The sequence below is a fragment of the Nelumbo nucifera genome, chromosome 5 (genome assembly GCF_055504915.1).
Source record: "Nelumbo nucifera cultivar China Antique chromosome 5, China Antique-T2T, whole genome shotgun sequence".
Classification (NCBI taxonomy): Eukaryota; Viridiplantae; Streptophyta; class Magnoliopsida; order Proteales; family Nelumbonaceae; genus Nelumbo; species Nelumbo nucifera.
The window spans coordinates 60472928-60500491 of record NC_142653.1 but is presented as its reverse complement, the minus strand read 5'-3'; the positions used below and the strand labels follow the sequence as shown (position 1 = coordinate 60500491).

The 27564-nt window shown below is 34.8% G+C and overlaps 1 protein-coding gene across 2 annotated transcripts in view; it reads left to right on the top strand.

Moving 5' to 3' along the window:
• The window catches only part of LOC104588558 (RNA-binding NOB1-like protein), a 31148-nt gene extending 15995 nt beyond the window's left edge, over positions 1-15153 (top strand). For both annotated transcript variants that reach the window (XM_088887828.1, XM_010246537.3), the window contains exons 5-6: positions 13712-13831; positions 13987-15153. In XM_088887828.1, coding sequence (XP_088743954.1) covers positions 13712-13831; positions 13987-14133 — 267 coding nt within the window. In that variant the 3' untranslated portion in view covers positions 14134-15153. The remainder of the gene's footprint in view (positions 1-13711; positions 13832-13986) is intronic.
• The last annotated feature ends 12411 nt before the right edge of the window (positions 15154-27564 follow it).

Sequence of the window (27564 nt, the reverse complement as noted above, 5' to 3'; positions counted from 1 at the left end):
TTGCTCAATTGCTAATGCAGAAATTTCATACTGAGAGACTTCTAGGGAATTGGACCCACACCATACACTCTTCCATAAATTCAGCTTCTCAGCACCATCCACCTCGAAAGCTATCCATTTCATGAACAAATGTTTATGTTGTATTAATACCTTTTGAAATGCTTGATCCATATGGTTGCAAGACAAGGTTAGTTTCAGTAGAAGTTGCTGATAATTGATTTTGATATATGTTTTGTGAAGAAAAGTAGAAGCTAAAAGGTTTCAGCAAGAGAGAAAGAAAGAAAAGAAGAAAAGAGAGTGGGATGTCGCCAGAATTGAATTGTTCTGGCTGCCAACCCCTCTTGATTTATATACTTAAATAAAAGAATGAAAGATTACAAAGATACCCTTAGTAGGGCGGCTACTTTAACTAGCTGAACAGTCACAACTTAAAATTAACATAAACTATGGGCCTAAGGCCCAATAACTTCCTAACTGAATAACTTAAATAAAAAAGAAACAAAGCTGGGCCCAATAACTTAAAATCGGCCCAAACTCAACACTCCCCCTCAAGTTGGGAGTAAATGTCACACATTCCCAATTTGCGTAGATCATGCTCCAGCTTGTTTCTTGCAAATCTTTTTATAAGTACATTGGCAAGCTGCAAATTAGAAGCAATGTATGGAAGACAAACTTCCCCTGAGGTCACCCTCTCTCTTATGAAATGTCTGTCCACTTCAATGTGCTTTGTCTGTCCTGTCATGCTGAACTAGGTTGTGGCCAATGTTAATTGCTGCATAGTTATCAAAGTACAACATCATAAATTCTGCCTCAATACCAATTTCTCTTAACAAGAAACGGATCCAGAGAAGCTCTAAAACTCCATGTTCCATGGCTCTGTATTCAGCTTCTACACTTGACTTTGCCACAATTGTCTGCTTCTTATTTTTCCACGAAACTAGATTGCCTCCAACAAGAGTGCAAACTCCTGATGTAGATCTCCTGTCATCTAGGCATCTTGCCCAATTAGCATCTATGTAAGCCTCTAGCTTCAATTGTCCATGGTCAGCAAATAGTATGCCTCTACCAGGGTGTCCCTTTAGATAAGCAAGAATCTTGTCAACAACCTCCCAATGATGGACTCGTGGGGCATGCATGTATTGACTCACCACACTCATTGCATAAGAGATGTCTGGTCTTGTCATACATAAGCATAGCAGCCACCCCACTAGTCTCTAATATCTCCCAATATCCTTCACCAACTCACCTTCCGATGCATTAATTTTATGATTATGATCAATAGGAGTACTAGCTGCCTTTGTTCCAAGTTTCCTTGTTTCTTGTAAAAGGTCCAGAACATACTTCCTCTGAGAAATAAAAATTCCATGCTTTGATCTTGCTACCTCAATGCCCTAAAAATACCTCAGCTCCCCAAGATCCTTAATTTCAAATTCTCTGTGCAGATTCTTCTTCAAACTGTCAACCTCACTCAAGTCATTTTCTGTAACTACAATATCATCCACATAAACTATCAGAACTGACACCAGGGACCCCCTCTGCTTCACTAACAAAGTATGGTTTGATTGAGTCTGAGTATAGCCAAAAGCAATCAAGGCTTTCCTGAACCTGTCAATCCACGCTTTGGGAGACTGTTTTAAACCATAAATAGACTTCTTCAATTTGCATACCTTCCCTTTTCAGCGCCACTGTAGAAACCAACAGGAAGATCCATATATACTTCTTCTCGCAGGTCCCCATTAAGAAAGACATTTTTTACATCAAGTTGGAAAAGGGGCCAAGAGTATGTAGTAGCAAGAGAGAAAAGGATCTGAACAGAAGTCATTTTTACAACTGGTGCAAAAGTCTCTAAGTAATCAATGCCATAGGTTTGAGTGTATCCTTTTGCAACCAGTCTATCCTTATACCTTTCTATACTTCCATTTGCCTTGTATTTAACTGTATAAACCCATCTACATCTAACAGTTTCCTTGCCCTCTTGTATTTAACTGTCTTCCACTCGGGTTTGGAGAGAGCCTCACTAACACCCTTGGGTATAGACACAGAGTCGAGGGAAGAAAGGAAGGCTCGATAAGAAGGGGAAAGTCCATTGTAGGAGAGATACAATGAGCAATACACATTCTCTTCTCTTTTCTGAGTGCAATAGGAAGGTCCGGGTCATTTGTAATGGGGTTAGTGGAATCAATAGGAATTGAAACATTCGAAGGATCAAGAGGAATACCTGAGTCAGTGCCAGTCGAATCTGGAGTCTCCAAGGAGCCGATAGGAAGTGATGTGGGTTCTTCTACTATGAAATCAACCTCCCTGTGAAGTCGTAGGCTTTGTCATGAGAAGCACTGGGAAACAGGACACAAGGGAGGTGGTAAAGAAGGTGGTGACATAGGAGGATTATACACAGGAGGGTCAAACACATGAGTGGACACATGGACTGGAATCGAAAGAGGAATAGACTGCTCACTTCCTTCCCCAAAACACTTCCCCTGAGAAGAACCTTTTTGGAAGAAAGGAGTGGACTCAAAAAAGGTGACATCCATAGTGACATACCGGCTCCCAGAGATTGGGTCATAGCAACAGTATCCTTTCTGATTTTTTGCATATCCATGAAAAACACACTTCTTTGCCTTCGGGTCAAGCTTCTAGCAGTGAGGACCAAGAACATGAGCAAAGAAAACACAACCAAAAATCTTGAGAGGAATGTGGAACATCTCCCCCTCAGGAAAAAGGAGGCTGAATGGGGTGCTAAATCCAAGAACACGATAAGGCACCCTATTAATCAAGAAGATTGCTGTGAGAACTGCATCACCCCAAAATCGAACTAGAACAGTAGATGTGATCATCATGCTCCTCGCAATCTCAATAATGTGTCTATTCTTCCTTTCTGCTACACCATTTTGCTGTGGACTGTAAGAACAATTGCTCTAATGAATTACTCATACTCTGATAGATACGTAGTAAGATTCTTCTCAAAATATTCCTTGGCATTGTTTGATCTGAACACTTTCACTCGTACCCCAAACTGTGTTAGCACCATCTGATGAAACTATTGAACCAAGGATGGTACCTCATCAAGTAAATCCAAGAATACCGAGAAAAATCATCCACAAATAAAAGAAAGTATCAGTAACCACCCATAGAAGGAGCATGGTATGGTCCCCACACATCAGTATGAATAACATCAAAGGCAGATGAACACCTTTTATTACTAGCTTTAAATGAATGTTTAGAATGTTTCCAAGCTGACAACCTTCACTCTCTAAGCTAGACAAATTAACAGACTCAAATAACTTTGGAAATAAGAAACGCAAAGAAGTAAAAGACAAATGTCCCAAACGATTATGCCAAAGCATAATCTGACCCACAGACTTTGACTCAAAATCCATGCTAACATGATGACTCTGATGATTGGGAAGCGCAACCAGAAAGTAGATTCCGTTCACCTTACAACCACTTCCAATCGTCCTCTTTGAAACCAGATCCTGCAAAACACAATGGCTAGGAGAAAAAATCACTGAGCAATTCAAGTTCTTAGTCAAACTACTAACAAATAACAAGTTAGTACTCAATCTGGGTACATGGAGGACAGAGGGTAGGGAAATGGAATCTCAGTTATCTTGGCAGATCCCTTCCCAGCAATGGGAACATGGGATCCATCGGTTGTGGAAACTCTATCTCTACCAGAGCAGAGTTGATAAGAGGAGAAAATAGTGGAACTATGAGTTATGTGCTAAGGCTCCAGAATCTATAATCCAAGGAGGTCCCTCCTTACCTGTAGTAGAAACATAGTTTGCAGTGGCATGTGAACTACCTGTATGAGCAAGGGAAGTAGAATGTCCACCACCAGATCCACTTGTACCTAGCTGTCCACCTGATAAGGGATTAGGGCTGACTACATCTCGTTGATTAAGTAAATGTCCATATCTCTTAAGTTCGGCCCTTACTGCAACAGCTGCAACAAATTCCAAAGTAGTTATAGTAGGGGGTCCAAGTAAGTCACTAGTTATTGCCATATTAACATTTCCCTTCTTGTTTTTGAGTCTATTCGGTACAAGGTGAGGGTGAAGCTTCTGGTAGGTATCTCTTGTGGCTTCTTATAATAGTCACAGATCATGTTCTTCTTATCTTCCTTCCTGATTTCACTACCACCCCAGTTTCCACTTTGTTTAGGTTTCACAATACTAACCCTAGCTGACTATTTAAGACCCAAATTCTTCATCATCACATTCCTCCTACTCTTTCCTCTTGATACAAAGGCATATGCCTGAGAGAGAGTAATACTATCCCTGGAAAGGATATGTTGCCTTGCAATGCCATACTCGGGATTAAGGCCAGCAAGGAATTCAAAGACTATTATTCTCTTAGAGCTTCTGGTAGGTAGCTGCATCCTTACTACTTTCCCAAACCAATGTCTCCAGATGGTCAATCTCCTGCCATAGGGTTTTAAGGGCCAAAAAATAAACAACAATAGGTTTATCTCCCTGTCTGGTAGCAATAACCTTGTTCCTCAACTGGTAGGCCCTAGCAACATTCTCACTCTATGAATAGGTTTCTACAACCCCATCCCAAATTTCCTTAGCTGTATTTGCCCACAAAAAGTTTTTACTTATATGGGACAGCATAGAATTGCACAGCCAAGTCATTACCATATATAATTTTCTTGTAGTCTCGGGTTTCACTTCCTCACCAGTGATATACCCCAACTTCTCACGAGCACCAATGGCCATCTTTGCAGATTGTGACCATTCTAAATAGTTTGTACCATCTAACTTAACTATAGTGATGGTCCCAGCCCCGGAAAGGTCTCCGACACCTCCTTTCCCTTGTTCCATTTCACTCCCCGGTTTGTTTTCAACTCCATGACACTCCATTATTCCCAAAAAAGGGTTAGAAAATCACTTTAAGATGAAGAAATATGAAATAAATCCCTTCAGGCACCATAGACACCCTTATGTTACCCTAAATGGTCCTCCCACAAAAGATTCCCTTTTCACGGGAGCGGGAGAAGAGAGAGAAGAAGCATTCGCTCTCTCTAGAGGCCTCCAAAACAGGTGGGACTTGAACCGCCCCCTTCAGAAAACTCCAAGAAACCCTAGAAAATTAGGGCGCCACTTCCTAGGTCAAAATTGAAGAGTCATACAAAAACAGGACTCTCCCCCTTTCTCCACTTCTTCCTGAATTTGATGGGAAACCCTAGACCAGCTACAAGGCAAAACAGATCCACCAAAAAATCCAAAAACTGGGCTTACTTGAGGTCTTCGATCAGCCTCTCATATCACCATGCAGTCGGCTGATCTAGGGCTGCGTGATGGAGCAGCTCAAGAAACCTTCGGCCTGCTCTGATACCAAGTAGAAGTTGCTGATAATTGATTCTGATATATGCTTTGTGAAGAAAAGTAGAAGAAGCTGAAAGGTTTCAGCAAGAGAGAAAGAAAGAGAAGAAGAAAAGAGAGTGGGGTGTCGCCAGAATTGAATTGTTCTGGCCGCCAACCCCTCTTGATTTATATACTTAAATAAAAGAATGAAAGTTTACAAAGATACCCTTAGTAGGGCGGCTACTTTAAGTAGCTGAATAGTCACAACTTAAAATTAACATAAACTAATGGGCCTAAGGCCCAATAACTTCCTAACTGAATAACTTAAATAAAAAAGAAACAAAGCTGGGCCCAATAACTTAAAATCGGCCCAAACTCAACAGTTTCTCAACCCCTCCCCGAGTCCCCATATTAGTAATGAGTTATCCTCTATAAAGCCTTCCTTTCCACTCATTACTTCCACAGCCATTTTCCCAATAGCCTTTCCACTCATTACCTCTATAATGGTCTGATGCCAATTTTTCCCCACCAGTTGGTAAGCAGACCTGTGAGTCTGTGACGATGCTACCAAATGGTACTTCCCTTCATCATATGTAGCACTCCATAAGAAATAACACTAGGGCTTGGTTTAGTATGGAGGACTTGGTTTTATGTTAAACAATACTCCTGATAATGGTGAGGCTGCTTTTACTGCATCACAGTGAAAGTATTAATATAATGGAGATTACAATATGCCAGGCATCCCAAGCATATAGATTTAAAGACCAGATTTGTGGCACTATTATTAGAATGCAGCCCAAAACAAATGCTCCCTGTTAGTCCCATTTGTCACTAGAGAGTTTGCCAAAAAATGATATGAGAAGAAATGCACATATGACCCTGTAACAGCACCACCACCCTGTAAAACTTCCAGAATGGCCTCAAGAAAACCATATACTTCATCCAATAATAGTCTTTTGTGGACATGCGTGCTTCTGAAGTAAATCAAATTCATCAGAGCTCAAGTAACCATCACTGTTTGCTTCAAGCAGATGCATCATCTACTCAGCATCCTCCCCTGCTCCAAGCTCTTCCATCTGTTCTTTAAGTTCTTCCATACTAATCCTACCATCTCCATTCATATCAAGAAGGCGGAATATTTTGTCCCTCTGGTCAATTTCAATACCTTTGTGATAAAAAAAGAGAGATCAGATAATGGTTTAGCTGACACCTTAGCAAAACAAGGGACTTTAAGGGAGAGTTTGTACTCAACATCAAGTTTAAACCATTAATGCAATACAATCACATAGAGTCATAGAACAATGAGACACAAAATTTACACTTGAAGCTATTAAAATCTAAGGTTACATATCCATTCTTCAAGACTCAATCAACATCTTCTTCATCTTCACTCGGAAGTTCAACTTCATCTTTATTGTCATTTGACTTGTAGTCGTTCAAATCCTCTTCCATTTCTTCTTCCACATCAAGTTCTTCCTCTTCTTCATCTTCCAATTGAAGTTGTCTTGATCTTTTTTCACTAGCTTTTGTTGCTCTTTGTTGTATGAAGTTGAAGCTCTAGATCTTGTATTCCTTAGCGGCTCTTCAACTCCTGAAGCTCAAGCAACATCTCCCCATGTTACTTATCATCAAACACCAAATCATTTTTTGCACCATCCTCATCACATTCCACCTCCCCCAATAACCATTCATTACTCTCATCAATATCTTTTAATAAATGCTTTAAAATGTGGAGGCGTGATGATAGGCATAGTTTGGAACGTAAGAGGCATAAGCCTCTTGAACACAAGGAGGCTTTTTTTTTGTCTTTTTATATGAGGTGTGCATGAGGCATATGCCTCTAGCACGCCTCGTGAAAAAAGCGTGTGGCGCCTACTCACAACTCATAGTAACTTGGGAGTTTTAATCCCGATCCATATTGCCTTGTTGCCTCTATCATTGCTTCAAAACTTTACTAGCTTGAGGTATTCAACGAATACTAGCTCGATAAAACCATCTAGCAATGTGTATGCATACTTGCTCTCTCCCTTTTTTGTTATACATATCAATAATAGTGGTTTGCTTTTTCTTTGCTTTCTTCTTGGATTCACAACTTCTTTTGCGCTAGTAGGAAAGAATTTATCCAAATGCCTCTTTTGCCTTTTTATTGGGGGATTGTTTAGAATTTGAATGACATCTTGAACTTGAAGAAGCATAGCTTACATTTCCACCAACACTAGATATGTGACTACCACCAAGCACATGCAACTTGTCCCCCATTCCATCTTCATCTTCAATTATACTTTCAAAATCATCAAAGTCTAGGTTTTTTCCCCTTTATCTCCAAACATATTCTCTTTCGTCGACTTTTTTCTTTGTATGTACGCTAATATCACTTCTTTTGCCTCTTTGGGTCATTTACTACAATGTTTTTGCATTTCTCCTCCCCCCAGTTAAATGCTCTTTTGCTTTGAAGATCCCTCCATTTGTCACTTTGCCACAAAATTTGCAAGTGACAAAATTTGTGCTTTTTGGATCTTGTAAATAGCAATATTTCTATCCTGAGTCTTTCCCATTGCTTTCTCAAGTGTTGTCCGACTTGTCTTCCATCTCTTTACTCTACTTGGCAAGAAGTATTATGCAATTCTTTGTAGTTTGAAGGTCTATAAGAAAATAGAAAATAAATTAGTTTTCAATCTAAAATTCTAAATTAAAAAATATAAAAATATGCAATTGGTATTGGTTATTGTTATTTTTTTTTATCAGGAGAAAATAAATTTGTATTAATAGATTTAAAGAGGTGATTAGTGCAACATGATCATGGGAATGCTATTCCGTATTCTCAAGCCCACATTACAAACAAGCCCAGAACAATTGTTGTTTTGTATTCCCTGTTTAGCAAGAGAATCAACAAACCCATTTGCACTCCTTCTAGCCCAATTAAACTTGGAGGTGTAAATTGCGGCATGGCCCGGATTTGGATCGGCCCAGCATGACATAACACGATGGCACACGGGCCGTGCCAGGCCCGACACGATGGTTTGGGCCATGCTGGGCTTGGGGTCTAGGTCCATGGGCCGGCACGGCACGGCACGACATGCGGGCCCATAGCTATATAGGGTTTTTTTATAGAAATAGCCCCCAACAACTATATAAGGGGCTTATGTATTTTGGTTTTGGGGGGAGAGAATGACGCATGCTCCCCAATAGCTATATATTAGCTAGTTTGGTGGGGCATTTAGGGTAAAGTGATAAATAACTTTACAATGACCAAAATACCCCTCCCAACAACTAAAAAATTGGCTGGTTTTTAGGGTATTTTGGGCAATGAATTATTTTCAATTCCTATAATTAGCCCTATCCTCCACCATTCTCATCACACCAATTCAACAATTCCCATAAATAGCCCTATCCCCCACCATTTTCAATTCCTACAATGATCAAAGTCAAGAACAATAGGAGAAAATGATGAAGTCAATATTTTTTGTATACTCAATAGTTGTATAACATTTTTCAAATTATTGTAAATTTTGTTTTAATTTTATTTAATTTATTTGATATTTTTCTAATAACATAATTTTTTATTTTCAATTTATAACTATAGTGCTGACCCCCCAAATTATCCTTGGGGAGGGCAGCACGGCCCAGGATGGCCTGCGGACTGACGGCACAACTTGCACTTTGCACAGGCCGCAGGCGCCAACACGGCCCGTTTTACACTTCTACTTAAACTCAGCCCCCATGCCTGTTGGCATTTGCCCATGAAATAACTACTTTTGAATCCCTTCTACCTCAACCAACCTGAAGCCCAATTGTTTGGCTAATCTGAGGCCTTCCAATATAGCCAGTTCAGCATTCAAGGAGTTTCCCATACCAATTGGTCCTGAAAGTAATGCCAGAAACCATAACTTTTATTCAGTATTTAAAAATGAATATAGTATGCCAAACATCCCACTAAAAGGGGTGATGTTGCCCAAAATAATTGCACACCATTAATCCCTTGTTTGGCTAAACTATCGGCCAAACCATTTGCTCATCTTCCAACTTGTCTGAAGCTGACCCCATTTTCCCTTGATAAACATCTCACCTCCTTCATGGCTTTTCTATGGATCCAAATCACCGAATTGTTTCTTTACATCCATTCAACCATCAGTTTGGAGTCCCATCCCAGAACTCCATCAAGGCAATATTTATGCTGACAAGAAATAGAGGAAAAGGCTGATTATGGAATGCAAATGGATTAAGCATGGGGACAAGGTTGGAAAACAGGGAAGTTGGTAGAACCAAGGCAGCCTCTTACACAAGCAGGAGATCCATGAGAAGGTCTACAATCTTCTTGAAGAAGATAGTAAGAAACAAGTGACATGGATTGAAGAAAAATATAGTGATATGAGAAGCACCAAGGACAGAGAAAGATGCAAAGAAAAATAAAAAAGAAACACTGAGGGGAGCTAGTGAAAGGTTGAAAAGGGGATGACTTGAGCGCTTTTTTTATAGGTAAAAATGAAATTTGTTGATTAATGAATGCTACATGTAGTACCGGGCATATGCATGTCTTCGGTTAATCTAGCTTACCTAGCCCCACATTATATTTATATGCCACAGTAGTTTGTTACCCTCTGGTAGAACTGGTCCCTGTTTACCCCTTCTCTTATGAGTCAGTTAACCTGTTGGGTGATATTTGAATCCAATTCCAGGCGACTACGAGGTCCCTAGCAAGTTGCTTGGTTTCCCTCATAGTGTTCCTCTATTGCCATGTTCCGCCACTGTCATACGTTAGCCACTCACTAATGTTTTTGAATCCCCTTCAATCATTACATTTTGCGTTTTCAGCCTCTTTCCAATCTTCAATCCTTACAGGACAGCATGTAATTCCGCCCTTGTAGAGTCCCCCATATATAAGGCCTTGGTAAATAGCAACAATGAAGCCTCAACCATCTCTGAAACTTCTTCCTATTCTCTATAGGCCTGGATTTTGAAGCCTATACCCATTAGAGTTGAGCATTATCCAATTCAATGCAGGAGGATGCCACTCGAGATACTAATTCTTGCAGTTGAAGAATTTTCTATACACCACCATACTGTTAATATTATCATGGTGTCGGCGTATTGGGTGCTGCTTTGCTATGCGCTATTCATGGTGCTACCGTAGAAAATACTTTATTCGAAGATGGTGACGGTGCAAATACATTCCGTGCTTTTAACCCAACTCAAGCTGAAGAGACTTATTCAATGGTCACCATTAACTGCTTTTGGTCCCAAATCTTTGGGGTTGCTTTTTCCAATAAACGTTGGTTACATTTCTTTATGTTATTTGTACCAGTAACCGGTTTATGGATGAGTGCTCTTGGAGTAGTCGGTCTGGCTCTGAACCTACGTGCCTATGACTTCGTTTCCCAGGAAATCCGTGCAGCGGAAGATCCTGAATTGCACCCACAAGATGGTGATAGCTTTTGTGCATCTCAACATAATTTTATCCCTTTTTTTTATGATTGGAAAATGAGGTCTTGAAGAGATCATGTATTGGGTTGTGCCCACCTGCAACCAAAAACAGAACTTGGTGGTGATGAGTGATGACAAGCAAAGCAAATACTAGGTCTCCTTTGCAATGTTTCACCAGAGTTAATCTTCAAGTGGTAAGCTTTGCCTAATTTTGTGAGGAGTAGACCCCAATAAAATGGAGTTAGCATAGAGAACTACCAACCAAGGCTTAGGGTCCGTTTGGCGTGTCTTTCCACGCGGTCATTCGGCTGTTTACAAGCCGGGAAGACCGCTTTTCGGCTATTCCTGTTTGTCTCGTGAAAGATCTAGCCGCCAAAAGACGGTGCGCCGAAAAGACGCGAGAAGTCCATTTCGGGCTGATTTGGGAAGCTTCATTAGCATCTTTCGCGTTTTAATCTCGTGTGGAAAGACGTGGGCAAATGCACGGAAAGATGCGCGTCTGACAAACTGTCTTCGGGCTGCCCAGATCTTATGTCAAAAGCTCAATGTGTCTTTTGAATGTCAGAGCTACAAGAAGATCTTCTCAAAAAGATGCGCCAAACAGGCCCTTAGTAAATGGAGGCACAAAAAATGCCCAAATGGAGAAATAGTCCAAATATGAGAATCAGGAATCTAAGTATCAAAGAAGACCCCTTCCAAAGAAGATAACATGCTTAAGCACTAGGTCACACCAAATCCCTTAAACCTCCCCTTAAGCCCAAATTCCAAGAAACTTCATAAATCGAGTGAGAAACCAGCATGAAGATGGGCATATTCTTTACCAAAGAAGTGGAGTAGATGGATGGGAAGAGATCCTTCAAAGGGTGGTCTTTTCAAAACCTCACCTTCTCAAAACCAATTGAAGCATCATAACAAATGAATTGAAGGAAACTAGGAAGAATAGGAAGATAGCTTTCCAAGGAGAGGCATAAGCCACTCTAATAGCTAATTTTGTACCCCATTTGTATGTGTCCCTCCCATGAATGCTACCAATTAGATTATGCCACAGATAATCAGAGTCTAAGAGTAACTGCCAAAACCAATTACCAACCAGTAGGGGTGAGCATTGTTTGGTTAAAACCAAAAAATCGAATCGAAAATTTTGGTTTCGGTTTTTTTGGTTCGATTAGTTCAATTTTCAGTTAATTTGGTTTTATAAAATTTCAGTTTTCGGTTTCAGGTTCTGGATTAGGAAATTCGATTAACTGAAAAAAACTGAATTAGCTGAACTTTGTTATTTATAATATATGCATATATTTATATATATTAATATATATGTTACATATCATATAGAATATCTATACTATATTATAATATATTATATCATATGTTAGAACATATAATATTATATATATATTATAATTTACTTAATAATATATTAATGTACATTAATATATTAAATAAATTCGGTTTTAATTGAAACAACCGAAAACGAATTGAAAATTTCGGTTTTGGTTATTTTGGTTTAGTTCGGTTTTACATTTCAACTTTTGGTTTTAAAAAATTTGGTTTATTCAGGTCGGTTTTTAACCAAATAAACCGATTGCTCACCCCTACCAACCAGAGCTGATTTTTTGTTTTTTACAGTAAGCTGAGCTGCTTTTTTTTTTTTTTTTTTTAAGTAAGCAGAGCTGTACTTTTAAAAGCCAAAATTCCAATTTCCATAGTCCTAATCCACCATCCCTCTATTATTCTAGAGTAGTGCTTGTTTAACATGGGTGTGAGGTTCTTTTGTTGATAGAAAATTGGTTATGAAGAGCCTTCTTGGTCCTGTACAATGCAGATGGAAGTGTCTTGCAGTTCTACTTTGTTGGTGGATGCGATTAGACATATTGGAGATCGTGGGGGTTTTCATTTTATATAGGAACTTTTGCATAGGATGTTTTGCTTGTTTGATCTGCTGGGTAGCCCTTTCAGTTTGTCACGTGCTTGTGGGCTTTTTAACCCCTTTGCTATTGTCTAGACTCTCTAGATCATAGGCACTCCACTTATATATATCGTTTCTTTTTTAAATGCATATTCTTAACTAGTCATTCTGTCAATGGGTTCTGCAATCAAACATTTAGACAGGAGACCTTGACGTGACAGGCAAATGAAACCTGGATTAGTGGCAATGTGTGCTTGAATTGAACATTGGATTCGGCTTAATAAGGAGCTTTTGGTATCTGATGATGCAGGGTATTCTCCATCCCTTCTTATCCCCACTCCAGCATTTTAGTTAGGGATTCAAGAAGAGAAAAGACTGATAAAAACCAGAACTGCCCATGTGGGTTTGCCAACAGTCCAACAGGAGCTTTTAAATTAATGCAAAAATTTTAAATGGCCAATGTTAGTGCACACCCATGGACGCATGGACTTTGTGGGATTGGAATAAGATGCTGAGTTTTCTAGAGTTTTACTCTTTCGTAAAAATTTGTTGCTTTTGAATTGCATTTCTATGGGTGGTTGAGTAGGGAGCGTTTCTTGTATCCATTAAAGTTACGTACAAATTATCTGTTAGCACAATGATGGGTGTTGGCGTGATCTTGAGCAGAGTGTTTCAATTTTGAATTTTGTACCTTTCTCTCTTCTATTAAGGTTTGGGGTTGGTGCTCTCTCTCTTCTCTGTAAGAAGCCTAGCAGAACCTGGTACAGAGAGAGATGCATCTGGGTTGAACTTAGCACTTCAAAGGGCATCGTAGGGTTTTTAAAATATTATGAAGATCACATAACGTCACATGCTAATGTTTTATCAACAGAGGGTACAATTAAGTACAATGGGGCCCAGCCCACAAGGAATACTTTAGTCCATTTTAAAAACTCAAGGTATATTTAAGTCAATTTGTGAAACCCTAGGGTATGTTTAAGTCTGTTTAGAAGGGAATAGTTTAATTAAATTTTGATGATCTTTGACTTGTTATTAATTCTTCATGTATGTACCTATACTGATACGTAGCTGTTTACAGTTTTCACTGCCTTTACCTCAAGGTGGAAGAGATGCAATCACCAAAAACCTCATTTTACGTGAAGATCAGTTACCACATAAAGTCCTGTACCCCAAGATAAAGAAGAAATCAAATAAACAGGTTGAGTTTCTCTTGATAAGTACCACAGTTTCTTCTTCTATATATATATATATATTTTTTTTTTCATTCATATTGATTTTACATGATTTTTCTGTTTATGTGGCACATCATTAATATTACATCATAACATAGGTTGGTTTATTTCTTTACTGTAGGGAGAGGACATTTTAACTTCTGACAATATCTTTGGCCCAGTTTCTGGCAAGAAAGCTCCTTTGAAACCTCCAATCAGACAAGCATTAGCAGTTTTCAGTGGAAAGAGGAATCCTAATGATAATCATTATTCTCGTTCTAAGCACTAGTTCCATTAGGCAGCTCAAATGGTGGCTTCATCGCCTCTTTTTCATTTCTTTAGCATTAATATTCAGAATGAGCACAGAAAATGCACATCACATAGGATCTAGTGGGTTTATGACCAAATCTGCCCCTTTCCTTTTTGATTTTTTTTAGAACTTTTATTTTGAACGGAAAGATGGGCAGGTCTGGAGCCTTCTCGGACATGTCTATGGTTTTATTCTAGCTTCTATTACTGCACTTTCCCTTTGGCTCGGTTTGTTTGTGGTGCGAGTTTCATCTTCAATGGTGTAAATGCATGATTGCAAATAGGTTCGGTGTAATTTTTTCTTTTAACCTGTGATATCTTTTTGTTTTTTAGAAGTAAAAATAGTATATAAAAATGAAGTAATCTCCACTTTATACACGAAGCCAGTCGATGTGTTCTCTGGTTTACATGAGAAAGAATTGGGGTAGGAAGGTGGTGCGAATTTTGCAATAGTTTTTGAAATACAAAATTTTTGCTGCCTGAAGTGCAAATGAGACAATGATCAAATTTTATATTAGGTAGGACCATTTGCAGGAATCTTCTCTACCAAGAAGCAAGTACGAAAAAGATGTTTGCATTAACAAGCATACAAGTGTTTGGGGTTCATGGTGGAAAGACCAATGGGGTTACAAGTGTTGCAAACAAATGATACGGAACACTTTGCACAGGTGCAGCTGGAACTGAGGCTGCTGAAGCCACATCTGATCTCATGATATATATCTAACCGATGCAGGAGCTGAAGAGACAAAATTGGAACTTTCTGAATTTTTTTTTGTAATTTTTGGACAGTAGGTTATTAAGTCTTTGAATTGACTAGTTTAGTGGTTATTCTTTTTGGTAATCTTCTATTGTTGAAGTTTTTACTTGAGTGATTACAGTCTGTAAATATGTGTATACACTAGGATCAATGAAGCTTATATGAGTTCCTATAGCAGCCTGTAAATATGTATAGATGTTTTGCCCAAAGGATCAATGAAGTTTTTTTTGAATTCCCACAGCAGTCTGTAAATATCTACAGATGTTCTACTTCTACACGAAGGATCAACGGAGTTTATTTGAGTTCCTACAGCTTATGCAACAAATGGTGGGTGAGTGATTCCCATGCTCTAGAGTGATTCCAGGAAGTAGGAACCCCAAAAACTATTAGTCATCATCAGAAAGATTTTGAATCCTTAAGGCTCAGTTTGAAAAAGAGTACAAATACATACAAAACAATACAAGGTTTTGCACTATACATATTCGTATTTGTACCAATTCCAAATTGAGCCTAATGTTATGTTTGATTTGAAAGAAAAGGTAGGGAGAGGCAAGGAAACCTGTACAAAATTTGTAATGGTTTTCCTATCTTCCTTTCCCTACTTTTTCTTTCAAATCAAACATAGCCTTAAATGTTCCAATTGGCAAAGATACAATTCTAGGCCAATTACTTAGTGCTAGGTCAATTAAAGGTGAAAGAGGTAATTGGGAGGCTACCGCTCCTCTTTAGAGAGAACTTCACCGTTTAACTTGGTTGAGCTGGCCCTTGATCTGATTTTCCCATCACCGCAACTTTATTTTTCAATCCAATGGTGGGAATCGGAGTCAAATGTTTCTTTAAATATAACAGAAGCTTTCTGAATCAATTACACAAGTAAAGAAAAAAAAGAAAGATGATTGGGCCAACTTTGTATAGATATTTCAGTTGGGACCCAAGACATGGATGGTGTGATTCTTGAAACACGAGACACGTGACAAGTTATTGATCCCCCATAAGTCAAGGATTAAGGTATCGATACGATACTTCTGATACGGGGCATATCGTATCCATATCCATGACCATGGATATAGAATACATTACGATTGGATACGTATCTTTGTATCGGTATGATATGCCTCCATATCGAGCCGTATCACACCGTATCAGTGGACACAGTCCGATACACAACGATATGGAGGTGTATCCGTGTATAGTTTGACAAAATTGTGCATTGAGTACTTTTGAATTGTTTTTCATCTTTAATACAAGTTAAAAAATAGTATTATGAAAACTGAAATAAATAATTTAAGATTTAATTTTTCCAAAAAATTAATAAAAAGTAAAAATTATATATTTCATCTACCATAGATGATTTATATAATTTATTTTACAAATAATTATATGTTAAAAATGAAAGCATAGTTATTATTTGAAAAAACAGTTATTATATAAAAATAATAAATAAATAAAATTTCCAAACAAAATTACTAGAAACAGAAGATTATAATTATAAAAACTAAAATGAATAATTTAAGATTTAATTTTCCCAAAAAATTTAATAAAAACTGAAAATTAAATATAATTTATTTTATCTTCCTTAAATGATTTATTTGTTTTATTTTACAATTATGTGTAAATAAAAAGATTATATGTTAAAAATGAAAGCAAATTTATTATTTAAAAATAGTTGTTATTTAAATAAAATACTAAATTAATAAATATTCCCAAAAATTAATAAAAATTGAATATTATAATTATAAAATTGAAAGAGTGATAAATATTGTGCAGTGCAAACTGAACTGGATACAAATTTTGCACTTCATCTTAGTTTTGCATTCATTTATTTGTAACTATGATTTGTACAAAATATGTACTTTTTTTATCTTGTTTGCAATCTTTGGTAGTGCAAATTTGCATTTCTGAAACTGATGCAAAATTTGCACCACCTTTTTCCTACTTCAATTCTCTCACATGTAAAGCGAGAAGCATGCCATCTTGCTTTTCTTCCTCACTCCAAAGATAGACACAAGTATGTTGGCCATATGGCTAGCGGGGCAATTCAGGTAAACGAGAGAGCACAAAGAAGGTTAGGCTTAGGGTGTTAGATGTGTGATCAATGCCTTAGCTAGGGAAACCACAACTGGTTGTGAAATAGTGAAATATTTTGCCTTGCAAGTTGCCTCGGAGGTTACAACAATTTTGCCTCGCAATAATGAAATGTTTTGCCTCACAAGAAAAGACATATACAATTATATAGCTAAGGAGACCTAAGATCATGCTCTAACCGTCTTGTTGTCCTAAAGGACATGTATCCCGAGAAGAGAAATGAACGAGATCTATCCACAAACACCACGATAACTAACTGGGTTCAACTATGATATGGAAAAAATATAATATCTGAAAAATTTCTGACCAATCAATTGGAATCATAAAGATAAGTGTGATGAAGATGAATTATTTTTATTAATGATATACTAGAATACAAAATTAACAACAAATCTAAAAATGAAACATTTTCCAATCTAGGTGATAGGGCCAAAGGTCCAACCTTATAGATCAAATGGGTTAACCCATGATGCCATTATTAAAAAATATAGAAGCACAAAAGATAAAAAAGGATAAAAATTTTGCATAAAACATTTATATAAAAAGAAGGAATGGGCCTGTGTTTTTAGGCATTTTCTTGACCAAAATACCCCTATTTTTGAATTTTACCCCTTTCTATTATGAGGGTAGAAAACATAATTTAGATTGTCACTTTTTTGTTCATCCTATTCCCTTTCATTAACCTATATTAAGGCATTAATTGCCATTCTCTTTCATTGAATTCTGTATCTAAGGCTTTTTTGTTTCTTATTGTTTAACTCCACTTATTTACAATAAAAATTTTAGTAGTCAAATCTATAAAACATAATTTTAAAAGTATAAAAACCTATGATTTAAATGCCAACCGACAAATGAAATCATTTTTCCATGTAGGTAGTTGGTTAGTAAATCAACCATCTAAGTCAAATGATATAGAAATTTAAAAATAAGTAAAATACAAAAAGATTATAAGAAGATATAGAAATTTACCATAAACAACTTTGGGCACATCTCTAATATTAAAAATTTAATATATTAAATAAAAATAAATATGATAAATAAGAGGTATATTTATTAATGATGGAAATGAAATGCAAAATTTAAACTAACAAGGAAATGAAACCATTTTCCAGTTTGGATAGCAAGTCAATAGTTCAACCATTTAGGTTTAAGATGTCAATCTATGGTGTTATAACTAATAACACAATTTTTCAAAAAACAGATATAAATATCAAAAGCAGAACAAAAATAAAAAGTAAAAACAGAAACATCTCTATTATTAATGGTGGTGTAAGTACCATGGTGAGGATAGGTTGGGTGGTCTATTTCGAATATTTGGATCGGATCAAATTTGGGTCACCCTCTATTTGATCCGATATATATGTTATTTATGTATTTATATATATATATATATGATGAAAATAGTTAAAAAAATACTTGTATTTTTATTTAAATTGTTATATTTTATTTTTCTTTTAATAATTTATTAATTTTTTAAAAAGTTAAAAATCGGATTGGATCAGATTCAAATATCCGACTTCCTCATCGGATTCAAATTCAAATATCTATTTGTGAGATCCGATCAGATCTTTCGATCGGATTTAGATATACCTTAAAAGGAGGATTGTATCAGGTTGGTAACTAAGACTAAAACTTTTGCTGCATGATCATAATTCAGATCATGATCATGTTATAGCAGCAACTCAATAAGATGTTCACTCTTTTCTCAGAAGCTTATGCCATTTTGTTTGCTCTTTGTTTCTTCCAAGAAGTGTGGATGTTCTAACCTCCTGGTGGAGTGTGATTGCTTGCCTTTAGTTAGCTTGTTGAATCTGAAACTGAGTTTTTGATCTCTGATATCAAGCTTGAGTCTTATTATTTTGAGGTCTTATGGATTTATGTCCCTAGGTCATCTATTAGTCCATCCCTTTACCTTGCTAGTCCTCTTTGTAATGTGATGGGTGATGGTTATCTAACTCTCCAGCTGAGGTAGCCTAACATCATTTTTAAGAATAAGAATTTGTGGTCGAGCAGTTTAATTTAATTAATTAAAAATTGAGTTTGGAAGAACTGGGTTGAAGACATTTTTCTATATTGATCGATCATAATCAGATGGTATGATTATAGGCGAGCATTCGCTGTTTTGGACTGTTTGGTTGATAAAATCTTGCCTATGGATAGAGAGTTGTAACTTTTTTCTGTTTTTTTTTTTTGATTTTTTTTTTAATTTCACATAATTACCCATTAAACCATAAGGAAATAACATAGGCGTAACTATTTCTAATAACCATAAAGAAAGAGGGATTTGCCTTTCTAATGTTTAGCCAAGTGGCACCACTTTCCCCATTTTCTCCTAAATTGCCTCTAATTTCAATTTATCTCCTAAGTTATTTCTAACTCCTATTTATCTCTTAAATCATCTCTAATTTAGTAGAGAGATTCCCTCCTAAACTATCTCTAATTCCTATTTATCCTCTCCCACACTTTTTATCTACATCTAATCTAAAGAAAGTGTCAATTAAAAAATTTCAGAATTATTTAAATATTATAACAAAATTATATACTTAACTTTAAAATATTTATTCAAAACACAAAAATTAATTATAATAGATTTAATAATATTCATATTATTAATAATTCTATATTTTTACAAAATTCATCATGAAATTATGTAGTAACAATAAAAATTATAATTTTACGAATTATCCAATTTAAATGTTATTCAAATATTAAAAATTACATTAAAAAACAAAACATTATTTACAAATTTCAATAACTAAATATCTTAAATAACAAAACATTAAAAATAGCTAAATAATTATATAACAAAATATTTATTATTACTTAATAACATTAAAATAAATAAAATTAAAATAATGAAAAAAGTTAAATATTTTAAATATTTAAATAACAAAATATTTAACATGACTAAATTTTAAATAGTTAAAATAATGAAATTATGTAATAAATTTAGAAACATTCTTAAACATAGAAAAATAATTATAATATAGATTTCATAATATGCATATTAATAATACTTTAATATTTTACAAAATTAATGACGAACTGTGTAATAATAGTACTAATTATAATTTTATGGATTATTAAATTCAATAAATAATTAATATTTTAAAATTTTAAATAACAATATTATTTAAATAACTAAATAATATTGTAAATAACTAATTTTACTTATATAAATTAATAATTATAGAAAATAACTTTCAAAAAAATAATATTTATTAGTAATAATTTTGCAATAATAGTGTATATTCATTATATATTTACGTATATACTAAAATTAATATACTAGAAAATAAATCAATCAATTTTTGTTTTGTTGTTTAACAGTAAATTGTCAATAATTATTGGAGATTAAACAACTATTATTTAACTTTTGAAATTTAATTTATCGTATTTATTGTATTTTCGTTATAAATTTATTTTTAGTAATTATGTGTTTTTTATGATTTATTGATTATTATGTGTTAGAGATTAAACTATTATTTTATATTACACTATTTATTGACTAATTTAATATATTTTCAGTATTTATCGTATTTTATTTGATATCTATTGTATTTTCATTATAAATTTATTTTCAATAATTATGTATTTTTGTTATAAATTTTTAATAATTGTTGGTGATTAAACTATTTTTTTATTAGAGATTAGACTATTAATTTAGCTGAAATTAGGAACATTTAATGATTGGTTCAGTTCGGTTGTAGGTTGTTTCGCCAACCAAACCGACCTAGTTAGGTTTGGAGTTTGTCACCTGAAATCGATTGACTATTAGTGAAAACCCACCAAATTGGGTTGTATCAGTTTGGGTCTATTTTTGGTTTGGTTTGTTTATTCAAAAGATTTAAACTTAAAAATTAAATTTAAATTTGATAAATTACAATGGTATTATGAAAAAAATAAATTTATGATATAAAATATTTTAGAGTAAGAAATATGGGAATTTTCTCACTTTCCCGTATTAAAAAATTATATTTAAAATATAAAATATTAATATATATCTATGGTCGGGTTGGTTCAATTTTGGTTGGTTTACAAATAGCCAAATTGAAACTAATCTAACTTGGTCGAATTGAAAAATTGCTAAACCAAAGCTTATCGAAAATACTAGAAAACCGACCAACTCGGGTCGAGTTTAATTGGATTGATTATTAAAAAGTTAAAATAAAAAACAATTATATACTCCTATATATTTCTATTGCTTAATTTTCTCTTAACAAAGCCAGTGCATAACACGGGTCCCCACTAGTATACACATATGGTGTAGGCTTTCTCATCATCGTCTTCTTCACATATAGGATCTAAGAAAGGATCTACGTATAATTCCCTCACTAATAGCAAAAGCAAGAATACAAGTGGAGATACCTACAAAATCTATGAAGGCTGCAAATATATAATTCTAACGAATCTATAGATTGCTTTTGGATTAATTAGAGGAAATCATGTTCCAAGAAATATTATTTTATTATTTACTTTCTTGAACATAAAGTTCAACATCTTCAATCTATGGGTGTTGTATTAAAGGCCTTTTCTTCTTTTCAATTGGATTATGGTTCTATTGACCAAGATATCCATGTTCTTTTTCAGATTTATGTGAGGCTCATGCAGAATTTCAATGGAGGGAAAGTTGCCAACACTTAGGGGGCATTTGTTTTTTGGATTTTGAGAGGAGGGAAAGTTGGTCAATGGGATTTTGGTTCCCATTGACCAAGAAACCCATGTTCTTTTTTCAGATTTAAGTGGGGACCACGAAAAATTTATTTTTTCACCTAGAGGAAATTTACCAACACTTGGATGGACAAAAGTGCCCATTTTAATAATGGATTTTTAAGGCTAAAACAGTCATTATTTTATTTTCCTGAGAAATAAAAGAATGTGGATAAATAACTTACCAAAAAGTGAACAAGGCCTTAGATGGAACAAAATTGTCCCTTTTAATAATAACTTTTTATGACTAAAATGATCATTATCTTATTTACCTAGAAATAAAAGAATATAGATAAATGCACTTACCCGAATAAATATAAACATTTATCCAAATAAATACATTTGCTTACATCAAATTTCACTTTTTTCTACCAAAAAAATCAAGGATTATGAATGACGAGACAAAACTTTGGTCGGATAAAATATACGACAGGTATTAACCGACAGAAGTGCATTTGCTTTTTGAGCGAAAGTGACAAGAGTTTTGCACAACCTACTTGGTTATAAAGGAAAAGGAAAACAAGAATATAATAGAATTAATATCGGGTAAAGTTGCCAATTCTATCTACATGAAAAAACATAAGTTTGCCAATTGGAGAGGGGTATTTACTTTTGTGTTATATGTTAAATCAAGGTTTTTAAAATCGACCTGGATAACAAATTGGTTAGGGGTTCGGTTTTTGAATCGAACGGTCTGATCATTCAGATCTAATGGTTGGCCCGTTTTGACAAAAAAATAAAAAAATTAGAAAATAGTCAAAATCGTTGAACGGTTCAAACAGTTTGAATGGTTCAATTGCCTGGATCAACGGTTTGTTGACCAAATCAACGTTTTTTGACAAAATTTCAGTTTTGGTGAAAAACGAAACTGATCACTTGACCGGTTCCCTTTTTTTCCGATCTGACCATCCGGTCCGGCCCAATTTTGAAAACCATGTGTTAAACAGCTAGTGTCTACAATCTCATTGTAAGCTAATATACTTCTTTGAATTTAAACCCATTGATTATTGTGCAACTACACGCTTTTCAATTCACGAAGGATAGAGGATAGAGAGAGGGTAGGAAAAGTGAATAAAAAACCCGTTTGATTGTTAGGATACTTTCACAAGGCAACTGTTCAGATTGGTGACTGATGTAGGTAAAAATGAACTGGCTGAATTGAATGACATAATTGTTTTTTGGATACAGTGGTAATATATAATTATATATATAGTAAAATATAAATATTCAACATTTCAACCCAACAGGTCTTTCTTCTGGAAATAATTCACAGTCTACATAATGACTTAATTCAATTGAAAAACAGAAAGAATTTTTTTTAGGGTATATTGCTGAAACCTCAATTGAAGTTTTGGATCGTTGTTGAAATCTTCCCTAAAGTCTAGTAATTGTAATTACATCCTTTGTATTTTTTGATACATTTACAAGTAGACTCCTTTTATTAGAATCTTTTAAAAAAAGGCATAAAAATGTCCGAAATATCCATGCAGTTTTTGATACATCTGCAAGTAGATTTATTTTCTTAAAATTTTCTAAAAAGAGACATGAAAATATCCAAAATATCCATGCAATTACTTTAAAACTGGTTTGTATAGAAACAAAAAATACAAACAGGCTTCTAGTAGACGTGTACTCACTTACAAAAGTGTGTAAGCGAGAGATGTCCTTTCAGAGAGATGTCTCTCTACAACAATGTATAAGGCACCTGCTCAAAGAGATACATAGAGCTAGAAAATGAAGAGGCACAAAAAGGAACGTTTAAAATAAAAACAAAGTTTAAATGGTCCAAACAGTTTGAAAACAAACGGTTAACAGTCAAAGAAGAAAATGATACACACACCCCAAGCTCCCTACAAGCACATGAGTTAGTATATAGTGTATTTCCTCATATGGATCCCTTACCCATAAAGATAGCAAGTCTAATGATATATTCAAGTAAAACTCTTTTTCCAAACAATGTGAGATAAAAGTCTTTCACATACTTTCAAAAAATTACACGTACAAGGATAAAAACCAAAAGCAAAAGGAGACAAAAAGGAAATTCAGATTCTTGTAATTTAAATCTTCCCTCCAAAAAAACAAACGCCACAAATGCATGTAATTTCCTTATTTTTGTGGCACCCTTATCATAAGTGCAAGGTCAGGGACGGAGAGGATTTTTATACATGTTGAAATGATTGGATGAAAAGATGGTCTGCATTGAAATCAAAATTGAGTAACTAAAAATTGGTATTCAATTGAAATAATTGATTAATTAACCATTTACTATTACTTTTCATATTTACTTTGTGATTTGTATAACAGTACGTACAAGATTTGAGCATTAAGAAACAATTCTTTGATTAAGCTTGCACAGCTGATCAGAATATCGAAGCAAGTGTCTCTTCTATTTACATCAACCATCGAAGAAATAAAATGGTTGGTTCCATTTTTTTTCTAAGGGTTTTTACCGTTCAGTCCACCCCTAGGTGGAGCTACTAATAGACTAGAAGTAGACTGAATCCTGCCCGTGGATTGATGTTAAATTCATAAGCAGATTAGGAAGAGGCTGTAAATTTGATTTCTGAGGGGGATTGCCGTCCAAAAATCCCTTTTTTCTATTGAAGCTTTCTGCTCTTTTTCAATGAAAAATTCTCTGAAAAAGTATAATTGTACTCATTAGATTTCTTGCCAAACACATGTAAAATTGAATTGGGGTGCATATTTGATATTTCCCCTTGGTTTCATGTTTGCACTCTTACCAAATACAGCCTTAGGCACAGTTTGGAAAGAGTGCACATACAAAATATGTTTGGCCCAAATCATTGCATATGGTACTTCTAAATCTTGTATTTGCACTATACATATTTGTATTTGTATTATTTCTAAACTAAAGCCTACAAATATAAATATGTATAGTATAAATACATATAAAATATAAGGTTTTGCACTCTATATATATTTGTATTTTTTACTCCTTTCAAACTGAGCTTTACATCCATTTGGGAGAGGTTTAATTTGCAGTGGAAACAAGTGTTTGGACTTGGTTATATGACTACTTATTCACTCGTAATTGGTGGCATAGCTACATTTGCACACTTGTTCTCGCATTGAATTTGGACTTGCTTGAGCTCAGCTACTTTGAATAAGTTACTATCTATTTGGGAGGGCTTAAGTGCAGTGGCTTTTGGCTTTCTAAGTTGGATCCTATATTCATACCCTATAAATTATGTTTGGTGAAAAATCGGGAGAGCCCAAATTGATTGCCAGTTGGTCATTTAAAGTATTGCCCACTTCAGCCTCTTTGAATAGTATATCCAGAGTGCTACAAAGCAGCTGAATTTTGGTTTCTAACAAAGACATCAATTCCCTGTTCGCTTTTCAACAAGTCACTTACCCGGGTAAGTGCATTTAGCCATGTTCTTTTATTTCTTATGTAAATAAGGCAATGACCATCTTAGCCATAAAAAATTCATTATTAAAAGGGGCATTTTTGTCCCACCTAAGTATTGGCAACTTTTCCCTAGATGGGAAAGTTAATTTATCCACCTAGGAGATGTTTATCACTTACCCGGGTAAGTGATGCCCAGAAAAATAAACTTCCACTGATCCTCAACACATAAATCTGAAAAATGAACATGAGTTTCATGGTCAATAAGAATCAAAATCCCATTGACCAACTTTCCCCCATCTCAAAATCCAAAAAAAAAAGAACCCGCCCAAAATGCTAGATGTGAAATATTTTGGGTGGATTTACATCTACTTGAGCAGAAACTTTGAGATTTCATTTGAAATAGTGTCAAGATTTTAGCCATTTATTTTGCCAAAAATTTTAAAGTATCATTAAAATTATACAAAATTAATACTAAAATATAAAATAATTTATAGGAAAATGTTCATATCCAGTTCTGAACTAGACCTTATAAGATGTATTGTTGGGGCTATCCGATCTGATAGAATAAAAATTTACAGTAATACTTTATTACTTTTAATTTTTAATTTGATAATTATAATTGACACATTTAGACATCATAATTACTATGATAATATTATTACTAAGATATGATGACGAATTAGGTATTAATTAGACTATGGGTATATAATTGTAATATATCTATCTACATATAGATAAATATAAATGAGTATATGTTTGTTCAAAACCACCAAAACAGATCCAACTCAATTATAGTTCATGCATATAATGTAGATCCGAACCTTAAATAATTGAGTTATTTCTGGTAACCATTGACATCTCAAATTAGCCCAATCTAATTTGGGCAATCAAAAAATCTTCTACATGTTTTTCGGCCTTTCCCTTCCTTTCCCCTTCTGTCAAACCAAACACAACATAAAAGGAAAATTCCATAAAACGGTGTAAGGCCAACTATGCTCTATGGAGTAGAGTGTTTGGGCAATCAAAAAACTTGTCAAAAAATGAATGTGATAGAAATATATGTTGAGATCAGTGGGTGTAAAAACTAGAAAGGGTAAGGTGATAAGTGCAGGTTGTGTTTGGTATCATTGTCATTTCTACATGAAACATTTGGGGTTGATAAATACAAAATTTTGAGAAATGTCTTGTCACATTATATAAGATAGTCACTTCAACAAAAAAAAGTGGATATATGGGACTGATCCTTGTGTTATAGTTGAAACAACAAATTTGACATTTTAGGTAGTAACAAAAATTTGTATTGATCAATTCAACTTTTCTTGTAAGCTCAGTTTGGAAGGAGTACAAATATAAATTTGTAGAGTGTAAAATCTTGTATTTTGTATGTATTTGTACTGTACATTTTTGTATTTGTAGAAAAAATATATTTTCACAAATTTGTATTGACCAACCCCAAATGTTGTAAGTGGAAATAGCAATGGCGCTAAACACAATAGAAGTCATTCAAAGGAGTCTAGTAATAGCTCCAATTGATGATGAAAGTAGATTAAGATGGACTGTTCACATGTATAAAAAACCATTGACATCATCCATTAGAATAATTAATCTGTTGTAAGTTGTAATGACTAGAAGGCTAGGGGTAGACCAAAGCAGACATGGATACTAGCAGTAGGAAATCATTTAAATGATTTAAGCACTCATAATTTAATAGTGGATATGATATTAAATAGAATAGAATAGCAAAATAAGTTCATATATCCGACTCCTTATGATAACTGGGATAAGGCTTGGATGACGATGATAATGATCAGTTACAACATATATATTAGCAATGGTGTATGTGGTAGAGAACAAATCTTGTAAAATGGTATATAGAAAGAACAGTAAACCTTGTACAAGGCTTGTATTTAATAGGGCCTTGTACGTTATCACATATTCCAAACTCAGAAAATCAGCTTGAACATTATCTACAGTATTTCTGAAGGAGCCACAGGAAGTTGTACAAAAAAGATTATTTGGCATACTAGTGAAAATAGCCAACATATTTTTTTAGAGGTCAAGAGAATCATGTTCACTTTTGCTCTAACCATATTAGGTTGAGCTTGTGGAATGGTTGGTAAAAATAACACAAATACCTAACCTACACCTCAACTATGAGTGTTGTGGTTACAGGCCTTGATCTAATTGTAATTATAACTTGTGGGGAGCTGTGCGATGTACGGGTTTTGTTAAAAGAATTTAAAGCAAAAGGAGATAGGGGTGCAATTTGGGTGAGCCCAGCGCGAGCCCTACCTAATTCAACCAAATCTTTTGCATAGGTTGGGCTTGAGTTTTTGAACCTCAAGCTGGTCTTCGTAAAAAAACTTAAGCCTAACCTAAACTCAGGTTGGGCTTGAATTGAGGCCTTGGATCATTTGACTAAACCCAATCCAATTTGAGCCCATCCAACATTTTATGATATACATATCTGCAAGTCATCAATCTAT